A 12453-nucleotide genomic window follows, 5' to 3' on the forward strand; every position below is an offset into this window, starting at 1 on the left:
AGACCATGTTGTAGTTTTACACACTCTTGCATATAAGTAAACTTTATTGGATAGATAAGCATATATAGCAGTGGTTCCTAACCTTTTGGCCTCCAGATGTTTTGGACTTCACCTCTCAGAAATCCCAGCCATCTTACCAGCTGTTAGGATTTGTGGGAGTTGAAGTCCAAAACATCTGGAGGCTCAAAGGTTGGGAACCACGGATATATAGGTTGCATAAAACTTAGTGAAAGCTGTCACCTGTTTAGCTAGGTGACAGGTGTTTAGCTAGGTGTTTAGCTTTGGGAATCTGCTTTTTGGTTTTGCTAAAAGTTCCCGTGCTGTTCTTTATGTTGCGGACATGTTTGGAGGAATTTTGCCGCCAGTTCAAAATGGGGCGATTCATCACAAAATAATTGCTATAGAACAGTGGTTCCCAACCTGTTGTCTGTGGACCACCTGTGGTCCACAATAATTAAAATATGGTCCGCGGCCTCACTATTACTACACTGTTGCAACGAGAGCAACTGGTCTCACGAAACCCTCTTATAGTGTAGAGGCTTATTAAATATGGTTTCCTGTGGGCAAGCAGATGGCAAATGTTCTGTATCAGAAAGTAGAGCTGATGTGGTCTATCATATGAATCAGCACCCCAAATAACCAAATGTAATCTAAAGTTGACCAAAAACTCATTTGTAACCCTTTTGGTACTAATGTTGGAGAGTGGTTCCTGGTCAAGTGGTCCTTGGTCAAAAAAAGGTTGGGAACCACTGCTATAGAACATTGCTTCCTAAACTGTGAGCCCTGACCCCAAATGGAGTCCCCTTTGCTCAATTTTGGGGTTGCAAAAACTTCGGCAACAGTAAAAGGTTTCTGAGTGCTATCTAGACATTTACACGAATCTGTTAACAGCAACATGCAATGTTTACACAAATTACTATAGCTGTACTTCATAAAAAGGAAAGTTAGCAAGCACTGCAAATGCTGATTTATCATCAGTAAAGGTTTGATTTTTATACCTATTTTATATACTCATATTCCTGGGCTTGCAAAAAAATATTATTTAGCTGAAAGGGATCACAAATGGAAAAAGTTTAAGAAGTTCTGCTACAGGTGGTCCATTTAGTCATCGAAACAAGAAAGGACTTATTTGGCTGAGGTTTGGTTTTAGTTTCAAATTTGTTGAGCAAGCCTATGTAGAAGGAAGCAATTCACCTGGGAGGACACTATGGATAGTCTTTGTGGGCACCATGTCCCAACAGATGGATCCATTGGCTAGACCGTGCTGGAAACTTTTCAGTCTCTGTATCAGTCTCTCTCTCTCTCTCCCCACACTGGCAGCTAGATCATTATTATCTGTCTGTCGTAGAGCTTAGAAAAATCTTTTTAGAACTACAGCTGTCAGAATGCTTAAGGGATTCACTCTTGGCATTATGTGCTTGCCTTACTTTTGTGAGCTGTGAGAAATGTCGGGGGCTTTGCTTTCCCATTTAGTTTCCTCCGGATGAATGAGCACTAAGTCCTGCTCAGGTGCCCCTTCCTCCTGGAAGCTCTCTCCCATGAAACAGGGGATTGGGAGCATTCTCAATAATCCCATCGCCTCTCTTGAATTCCCAGCGGTCCAGTCCTACCACCCTCTACATTTTGAGGGTGGGAATGGAAAGTGAGGTTTATGTGGACCACTTATTTACAAATTTCAGAAAATGTACATGTTTTAATATGGCTAAACTCCAATTTCTCATGTCTGGATTATGTCCAAAATACTAAATTAGCAGAAGATGAGTTTGAGGTTTCTATTCCTGGTAATAAGTTGGAAGTGAAGAGCTGAGAACTATTATGTGTTGTCAAAGGCTTCCATGGCTGGAATCACTGGGTTGCTGTGAGTTTTCCATGCTGTCTGGCCATGTTCCAGAAGCATTCTCTCCTGACGTTTCATCCACATCTATTACAGGTATCATCAGAGGTTGTGAGGTCTGTTGGAAACTGGGCAAGTGAGGTTTATATATCTATGGAATGTCCAGGGTGGGAGAAAGAACTGTTGTCTGCTTGAGACATGTGTGAATGTTGCAATTGACCACCTTGATCAGCATTTAATGCTCTTGAAGCTTCCAAGCATGGTTGATTGCTGCCTGGGGGAATCCTTTGTTGGGAGGTGTTACCTGGCCCTGATTGATTCTTGATTCTTGTCTAAAATCATGACGGTAAATAATTATTTTTAAAGTGGAGATAAGTGATTTTCATGTTTATGTATATTTATAGTTTATTTTATGTTCCAATGTTGAGTGTTTGTTGTATATATGTTGTGCTCTGCCCTGAGTCCCCTTTGGGGTGAGAAGGGCAAAATATAAATATTTTAAATAATAAATCAATCAATCAATAAATAAAGAGCAATACTCAAAATGAGATGACAATCAATCAGGGCCAACTAATACCTCCCAACAAAGGATTCCCTCAGGCAGCAATCAGCCAGCCGTTGAAGCACAAGGCCATTAAACGCTGATCAAGGTGGCCAATTGCAACATTCACACTTGCCTCAAGCAGACAAGAATTCTTTCTCCCACCCTTGACATTCCACAGATTTAAACCCCACTTATCTAGTTTGCAACAGACCTCACAACCTCTGAGGAGGCCTGCCATAGATGTGGGTGAAACGTCAGGAGAGAATGCTTCTGGAACATGGCCATACATCCTGGAAAACTCACAGCAATTACAAGAACTATTATGTTCTTCTGTCAACTTTCCTGACGGCACAAAAAGAACATCAAGAAACATGAGGTACAGGTCCAAGATAGCCAAATATGCAATAATGTTTAACATATGAGCAAAAGGTCCATAGTTTGTTTCCTGTCCAAGAGCTGTTGTAATCCAACCAGTAGGTACTGATCCAGTCTCAATGTACATTGACCATAGAGAAGAATGGAGAGGCCAAGTGTTCATCAGAAAGGCACAGCCAGAATGTTACAAAACTACTTTGAAATGCTTTTTTGATAGCTGGCCTTATTAGAATGAGATTACCTTATTCAATAAATTTTATGGCTCCCTTCCTCCCAGACATTTGCTGCTTTATTGTAATTTGGAAGGCTACCCTTATTCTGGCAAATGAATGATGATATTACCTACTGCATTTGTACAACTGAATGGCTCCTAACAGTGTAATCAATACAAGCAAGGGGGAAAAAGATCAATTTTGTCTGAACTGCAACATCCAAGCTTGCATCAAAGCCTTCGGAGACAGGTCGGGCGGTTTCCTTCTCAAAGCTACAAGACAAGGCCAATTTAACTATTTGTCAAGGAGAGCTTATGAAGTGTTTCCCTGCAAGGGAAGGACAGTTCTGAAATCTGTCTGCGCTTGGGTAGTAAAATAACATTCACACATTGGCTGAGATCCCAAAGCACCAATTATAGTGAAAAGGGGAGAGAACTATGCTATAGTGTCCTTCTCACCACTCTCTTAGTTTCTCAGGACTCGCCTCTTTCCATATTCACTGGCCAGTGAAGAGCTGGGAAAGATTGGAGAACTGGGTTGTTGTTGGTTTTTTCGGGCTATATGGCCATGTTCTAGAGGCATTTGCTCCTGACGTTTCACCTGCATCTATGGCAAGCAACTTCAGAGGTAGTCAGGATGCTTGCCATAGATGCAGATGAAACGTCAGGAGAGAATGCCTCTAGAACATGGTCATATAGCCCGAAAAAGCCTACAACAACCCAGTGATTCCAGCCATGAAAGCCTTTGACAATACAAGATTGGAGAAGCTTCTGGCTATGAGATGTTAGTGTATGATATCTTCATTCCATGTCTGGTTATGTATTTTATCCTCTCCACCAGCCATTGAATAGCTGTGACGAGCTGGCTGTTGCAATAATACAGTGAGTCCTGGAGGAGTCTTTGGCCATCACAAAGTGAGGAAGTGAATACCAGCCTCCACAATGACCAAAAGAAGATGTATCTTGAATGTACACTTGTGTTGAACTGGGTGACCTTGTGGATCATTCCAACTCTGTGACTCTATCATTCTGTGTCACTAAAAGGATGCCTATCATTACAACTAGATGGATTTTGTTCGTTTTGTTCTGTTTGTGAAAGCAGTGGAAATCATTTCTAGGGTAGGAGGTTGAAGTATGGAGAGCAGTTCATACTTTGGGTTGTTGTAGGTTTTTTCGGGCTATACGGCCATATTCTAGAGGCATTCTCTCCTGACGTTTCACCTGCATTTATGGCAAGCATCCTCAGAGGTAGTGAGGTCTGTTGGAACTAGGAAAATGGGTTTATATATCTGTGGAATGACCAGGGTGGGACAAAGAACTCTTGTCTTCTGGAGCTAGGTGTGAATGTTTTAATTGACCACCTTGATTAGCATTTGATGGCCTGGCAGTTTTTTGTTGTGGCTTGCTACTGCCTTGACTGCCAGGCCATCAAATGCTAATCAAGGTGGTCACAGCTGCATGGTATATGGTAGACTCCTGCAGAGGTGAGATGATCCCTCTTGTCCTTTGCTGAACATAGCATTTTTTAGTGGATCTGTAGATAGTTTGTAGGTTGTGTTTCCTCATCAGCTTCCCTATACGGTCAGTGGTTCCCTTGATGTAATCCTTCAACATTACATTAAACCACTTGTTCACGTTTGGTCAGCCCACACATTGCCTTGCCAGAGAAAGAAAATATGCCATGCAGATGAACAATTAAGAACAAGTACTTTACTCTTTGTAGTTCAGAACAAGATATGTACAATGTGATCAGTTGTATCAACTCACATAATGTCCAGCAGCTAATTAAACAAGAGCACACTCCAAACTCTGTCTTTTTCTGCTTCGTTTTTGCTTCTCTCTGAAAAATGTAACAGTATCCAAAAGTCCCAGGCTCAGCTATCTCCCTGGGCATATCCCGACCAATTAGCTTCATGTATCTTATTTTACAGTTGACACACACATATTAACTGATTCCTTGCATGCTCCAACACTTTGGAGGCTTTTAAACAGAGGTTGTATGGCCATTTGTCGGGGATGATTTGATTATGCTTTTCATACCTGGCAGGGGATTGGACTGGGCACAACTTTAACTGCCATGACTTGATGCTATGGAATCCTGGGATCTATAGTTTGGTTTGGCAGAGAAGGATAAAAATCCACAAGCAAACAAAATGAAGGGGTGGCAGACAACCATAATTACCATCCTGTACAGAATACAATACAACACTTGCCTGGCAGGGAAGACACCATGATCACAATCAAGAATAGAAGGACAACCCATAAATAGCATTGAAAAGGTACAGCACTTCAATGACCTTGAATGTTTTCTCAATTATAGAGTGGTGAAAAGTGGAAGGAAGGCCTGTGCCGTGAATGTGAATGCCGGGACTCCGAAGTGGTTTGCTACGTTCAGTCTTGCCCAACGTGTCCCCCAGGCAGCGTGGCTGTAGCTGTGCCAGGAGAATGCTGCCCTCGGTGCAAACCAGGTATTTTGCATGAACATTAAACCCTTTCAGATTGCTAAACTACATTTCTTAAAATCTCAGAAACACAATGCTTATAAATTTAACTTATAACTGGTATTTTCTGTTTGGAAATCATTGGAAAAGAATCTTTAATATTCATTTTAAAATTGACTTTTAAAAATGGGTAGATAAAAGAAACGAGCAAAGAGTCTTCCACCCCTTTACAAACTAGCAATTTGGTCGATCTCCCTGGGATTGCATTTCCAAGAACTGGCTTTTATCATCACATTGTGAGTTTCTGCATTGCCTTCTAATGGCTGTCAGGAGTGCTGAATGCAACTTTTGCAGGCTTAACAAGGTGGTGGAGGAGCTCCATGTAGTCCATCCAGTGATGGCTCTGATGTTAATGCATTGGTTCTCAACCTTTGGGTCGCCAGTTGTTTTGGCCTTCAACTCCCAGAAACCCTAACAGCTGGTAAATTGACTGGGATTTCTGGGTGTTGTAGGCCAAAGCACCCGGGGACCCACAGGTTGAGAATCACTGTGTTAATTGGATGGTGGATAGGTGTTTATTTAAAGTTTAAAGACTCTATCCAAAATGCTGAACCTATTTTGGAAAGGGGATTCAGCATGTTGGAGAGCTACTTTGCTGAATCTAGGGCCAGGCTTTAGCACAGCTGGTAAATCACCAGCAATGATAAGATCCACCAACTGAAAGGTTGCCAGTTTGAAGCCTTGGGTTGGCATGAGCCCCTGACTGTCAGCTCAGCTTACTATTGACCTAAGCAGTTCGAAAACAGCTTGAACTGTAAGTAGAGGGGTTAGGTCCCACTAAAACAGCGGGGGGGCGGGTATTTTACGACATCATGAAGAAAAATATCGGAAAATGCCAGGCAACCAAAAGGAAGGAGGGAGACCTGATGGTTCTTCGTCGTAGAGGATAGAGCGTCAGCATGTCCCTGTGGCTAGATTTGAGCACAACCTCCAAGGCATCAGAAGGCTGGATGTTGACACAACATACCTCCTTTCTGTTCTGTCTGTCTCTGTCCTGTCTATCCAAAACAGCATTGAATGTTTGCCATGTATTTGCACTGTGATCCGCCCTGATTCTCCCTGGGGAGATAGGGCGGAATATAAATAAAGTGTTATTGATTAATGCAAAGCTGGGGTGAAAATTGCTGGAAGAAACATTAACAACCTCAGATATGCAGATGACACCACTCTGATGGCCGAAAGCGAGGAGGGGCTGAGGAGCCTTCTAATCAAGGTGAAAGAAGAAAGCGCAAAAGCTGGGTTGCAGCTAAACATAAAAAAAACCAAGATTATGGCAACAAGAATGATTGACAACTGGAAAATAGAGGGAGAAAATGTGGAGGCCATGACAGACTTTGTATTTCTAGGCGCAAAGATTACTGCAGATGCAGACTGTGGCCAGGAAATCAGAAGACGCTTACTTCTTGGGAGGAGAGCAATGTCCAGTCTCGATAAAATAGTAAAGAGTAGAGACATCAGACTGGCAACAAAGATCTGCCTAGTCAAAGCCATGGTATTCCCTGTAGTCACCTACGGATGTGAGAGCTGGACCTTAGGGAAGGCTGAGCGAAGGAAGATAGATGCTTTTGAGCTGTGGTGTTGGAGGAAAGTGCTGAGAGTGCCTTGGACTGCGAGAAGATCCAACCAGTCCATCCTCCAAGAAATAAAGCCCGACTGCTCACTGGAGGGAAGGATACTAGAGACAAAGTTGAAGTACTTTGGCCACATCATGAGGAGACAGCAAAGCCTAGAGAAGACAATTATGCTGGGGAAAGTGGAAGGCAAAAGGAAGAGGGGCCGACCAAGGGCAAGATGGATGGATGGCATCCTTGAAGTGACTGGATTGACCTTGAAGGAGCTGGGGGTGGTGACGGCCGACAGGGAGCTCTGGCGTGGGCTGGTCCATGAGGTCACAAAGAGTCGGAGACGACTGAACGAATGAACAACAACAATTGTTATTATTGAGTGAATTCCCTACTCGGCTTAGCTGTCACTGAATCTACTTTGATTTATAATGGGAGAGATGATGTAGATATCTCATTTCAGAGGGAAGTGATTTCCAGGTCAGAAAGGGGGAGGAGAATCAAAGGCTCTCTTACATTGACTAGTTGCATTTATGTACACTGTTGTATTCAATTTCCTGCACTGTATAATTTACTCTCAATCAGTATGGTATAATATTTTGAATATTGGTCCAGGCTGAGAGTTCAAATTTCTACTCAGCTGTGGGAAACCACTAAAGGATTATTCTCTAAGCTAAAGAAGAATCGTGCCAAGAAAACCCTGTGAGTCTTTTGCCATAAATTGGAGTTGACTCAAAAGCATATATTAGCAACAAATATGTTTCTTGGAAGCACTTTTCACTCAATGTGTGCCCTTTTGTGCCCAACTTCCCTTTATATATGCATTTTATATGCATTTTCCCTGAATATCTGCAATTTTTATATAAATGTTTGATAAGAGAATGCATTGCAAAATGTGGAGCACAAATAGCAAAGGAGAATTCAATGCCTTTCCCCATATTAGTTGAGGAACAATGAATTAGATTGTATTGTATTTCAATATTAACCAACACAAACAAGGGCACATGCACATTCACACAATTTCAATATCAACCAACACAAACACAGGGGCACATGCACATTCACACAATTTCCTTAGAAATATTCTGAACATTCCTTCATTCGCTTTTGGTGTCTCAGTTGTTAGACCTGTTTGCATTGGACCTGCTAATTCCAAAGATGGCACCAGTTTTCCCCTGTCAGCTCTAGTTTTTGAGATACAAAACATATGGCATCTACCAGCCACTATCTGCTCACCATAGAAAATCATGAAAACCATATCCAACCAGAGCTGATGCAAGCTATCCAATGCAATTTTCTGAATCAAGTGTTCCACAGAATCCCAGAAACAGGCCTAAAAACCAAAAATTGTTGTTATTGTTAAGCTGGCTTTAGCACAGCAGGTTAATCACCAGCTGCAACTGCAGTAGATCTTGCCAACTGAAAGGTTCACAGTTTGAAGGCGGGTCAAGGTGAGCTCCTGACCTTCAGCCCAGTTCCCCACCCACCTAGCGGATTGAAAACAGCAAAGTGAGTAGATGAATAGGAATTGTATTAATCGCGGGGGCATTTTGGGCATGGCGTTTTGGGGAAAAGTGTACGGACAAAGAAAGCATGGAGATTTAGTGACAGCACCCCCCTGTGGCCAGAACCGAGTAGAGCCTCCAAAGATGCTGAAAGATGGGAGAGCCTATACACACACACACACACCTCTATCTGTTATCTGTCTTGTCATTGTATAATTAGCATTGAATGTTTGCTGTATATATGTTCTGTGATGCATCCTGAGTCCCCTTCAGGGTGAGAAAGCCAGAATATAAGTACTGCCAATAAATAAAAAATAAATAAGCTGTCTTATAGAAGAACTAGTGCTCATTGAAAACCTGTTTGAAGAACCTCAAGAGAACAGACTTTGTAAACATCAGTTAATGCAGAACATGATTGGCTTGGCTTCATATTATCATTGAGGGATGTGTATCTATGTACATGCATTCTTTAACATCATTTGCTTCCATATGCTGAAACAGAACACTCTCTTTCCTATTACAGGTCAGTGCCAGGCAGATTGCTTGACCTGCTCCCAGTCTTTTGATCGCTGTGACACCTGCCGTGATGCAACGAAAAAGCTGCAGAATGGGCGCTGTGTAGCCAGTTGTGGATCAGGATTTTATGAGGATGCCAACCTTTGCTTAGGTAACATCTGCTTCTAGCCTCCTCCCCAATGCTGAAGTGCACCACTTGCCACTATGAAGACACCCAATGTTGTCTGATTTCAAAAGCTAAGGAGGACCAGACCTGCTTGATATTTTGATGGGAGAGCACCAGGACCGTCTTGGTTAGACTAGGAAAAAATGCTGCCTGAAATCCCAGAAATCTGTTGCTAGTCAGAGTTGGCGATACTGGACTAGATATAACATCGCTCCCTGCATTCTGATTCTTGTTCAGAATACAAGTGCTCACTACACTTGAGTTTTGTATCCAGGAAACTAAGAAATGTGATGCTATACATATTTCCATTTATTCGAAAGGATATGGTCCTTACATAGATCCCCAAGGTAGTTTGCAAAAAGACAGATCACACTGCATTTCAAAACGGGGAGGATTAAAAGCCACAATTACTTACTCATTAATTTCTGTGTTCGTTGGTTTATGGAATTTGTATGCCACTTTTCTGCCAGAGAGGGAACTAAAGTGGCTTTGAAAATGAATGTAAAAATATTCCCAATTAAAAAAACAAACTAATAAAGAATACATAAAACAATATAAAACATGTTTTAAAGTTTCAAAGGAATAACAATAACATATACTCATAAAATATCCCATGGTCATATGTTAAAAGATTGAATGAGAATGCCTTGTTATTAAAAGGGCAATAACAATGCCTTGTTATTAAAAGGGCAATAACAAACACAAATCTCGATAACCAACAAGAAACATATTGGAGTGGGTTGTTGTAGGTTTTTTCGGGCTATATGGCCATGTTCTAGAGGCATTCTCTCCTGACGTTTCGCCTTCATCTATGGCAAGCATCCTCAGAGGTAGTGATCTGAGGATGCTTGCCATAGATGCAGGTGAAACGTCAGGAGAGAATGCCTCTAGAACATGGCCATATAGCCCAAAAAAACCTACAACAATCCAGTGATTCTGGCCATGAAACCCTTCAACAATACATTGAACATATTGGAGTATTGTGTGGTTTCCGGACTGCATGGCCATGTTCTAGCAGCATTTTCTCAACCGCTCAAAACTCCAGTGATTCTGGCTGTTAAAACCTTCGACAATACACGAAACATTGAAAGTGTAATGAAAGAGAGATAACATAGTGATGCCAGGTTGACAGAAACATCACATAGGCAGATCCTTGAAGAGTTGCATCATAACTCCCTGAATTTCCCAGTCAGCATGCCAAGTGACCATGTTAGACAGGAGTTTAAATACAAAAACTTCCCATGCTTTGATGCTAAATTAATGTATTTGCTTTTGGATTACCAGCCTTGACTGGCTGAATCACTGCTCAAAGCCTTTTCTCAGATTTTCTCCTTTCGCTATCTCTTTTTAAATTCCCAATGAACATCTGGAAGGTCACATCAGGGAAGTTAGGATTGGGTATCCACAATGGGAAGATTTTGTCCCAAAGTTCAGCAGTTGCAGATTCACATTTGAGAAGATATTCCTTGACTCTCTGTTTGTTTTCCCCTCTGTCTTTGACAGCTTGCAAGGAAACATGCTCTACTTGCCACAATGGGTTTGTGTGTGATTCATGCCAAGGTTCACTGCTTTTGAAGGAGGGACAGTGTGTGGCTTCCTGTGGGGAAGGGTACTTCCAAGACACCCTTCAATGTACAGGTAATTTTATTGTTACTGATATTTGAAGCAAACTCTACTTCTACATCAGTGGTTCTTAACCTTCCTAATGCCGTGACCCCTTAATACAGTTCCTCAGGAGACAGCTATCATAGGTCAGTTGAAACGCAATGAAAACACACACATGCACATATACATATCTGTATATTAGAATCTTAGACACATTAAATTAAGCCCTACTTGTCCATGATAAAGGATGGCAGATAAGGGATATATTGTACAATTTTCAAATATTCAACCATCCTAGTGACTTCTGATTCTGGGAGAAAAGATAGAATATCTAGTATAATATATATACTAGTCATGAGAAAGAAAAATGCAGTGCATGTGCATGTGTATATTTCTGTATTATCCATAAGGAACTGTGTGTGTGTGTGTGTTTGTATTATGTGCATGCATGCTCATCCAGCTTTCACCATCTATCATTCATCCTCTTTGGCTCCAGTCATTTTCTAATCTTGTGCAAAAGTTATATTTGCCCTAATTGGCCACATTTCAACCATGGATTCAGCTTACCATTTGCAAGGGAGACATAAATTCTTTGGCTAGAATGCATCCTGCAAACGGAGGACATTGCTTGGGCTTGAAGAGACATAACTCATTCTCTTTCCATGATTGTGGTGTCCCTGGAATTTAGGATGTGTTTTGGCAAAGGAACTGATGTAAGTAAGGGGAGCTGAGCATACAGGCAGTGAGTCAGGGGATGGGTAGAGTATTGTGTTTTTTAAAATGAAGAAGAGAAATGGATAGCCCAGAGGCAAACCAGTGGCCCAATGCCATATCACATTCACCAATATGAAGAAGGGAAAGAATTCAAACTCTGGCAGGCATTTTGCAATGTGGATGCAAGAGAGTGTAACTTTCACTTCATTTTTTAAGACGATCGTCTAGTAAAAGAGGTTCATGTTCATTTTGTCTTGTTTGAAAAAGTCACCATTCTTCGTTCCAAGCATTTGTTCTTTCTTTTTGGAACCCCATGATCTAATTCTTGCATCCTTGAGAGATGAAAACTGGGATTCAAATTCTTTATAGAACCAGAGGAGGGCAACTAAAATGATCAAGGATCTGGAGAACAAGCCCTATGAGGAGCGGTTTCAAGAGTTGGGCATGCTTAGCCTGCAGAAAAGAAGGCTGAGAGGAGACATGATGAGGGCCAGTATAAATATGTGAGGGGAAGTCATCAGGAAGAGAGAGCAAACTTGTCTTCTACTGCCCCGGAGGCTAGGATGTGGAACAATAGCTTCAAACAACAGGAAAGTAGATTTCACTTGAATGTGACGAAGAACTTCCTGACTGTGAGAGCTGTTCATCAGTGCAACTCTCTGCTCTGGAGTGTGGTGAAGGTTCCTCCTTTGGAGGGTTTTAAACAGAGGCTGGATGACCATCTGCTAGGGATGCTTTGAATGCAATTTTCCTGCTTCTTGCCAGGGGGTTGGACTGGATGGCCCACTAGGTCTCTTCTTACTCTATGATTCTATGATTCTTGTTTGAACTTGTATAATACATAGTTGTTGAAGAGACTATGGCTCCATCTCTATAGACATATAGTGTAGTATAAAACTGCATTATGGTCAATGTAGACT

At 41.7% G+C, this 12453-nt stretch overlaps 1 protein-coding gene across 1 annotated transcript in view; it reads left to right on the top strand.

Moving 5' to 3' along the window:
* Positions 1 to 12453, top strand: part of FRAS1 (Fraser extracellular matrix complex subunit 1) — a 447582-nt gene that overhangs the window by 216443 nt on the left and 218686 nt on the right. The window contains exons 11-13 of the mRNA XM_067468571.1: positions 5285 to 5432; positions 9056 to 9199; positions 10718 to 10852. Of these exons, the coding sequence (XP_067324672.1) occupies positions 5285 to 5432; positions 9056 to 9199; positions 10718 to 10852 (427 nt within the window). The remainder of the gene's footprint in view (positions 1 to 5284; positions 5433 to 9055; positions 9200 to 10717; positions 10853 to 12453) is intronic.

The sequence above is a fragment of the Anolis sagrei genome, chromosome 5 (assembly GCF_037176765.1).
Source record: "Anolis sagrei isolate rAnoSag1 chromosome 5, rAnoSag1.mat, whole genome shotgun sequence".
Taxonomy (NCBI): Eukaryota; Metazoa; Chordata; class Lepidosauria; order Squamata; family Dactyloidae; genus Anolis; species Anolis sagrei.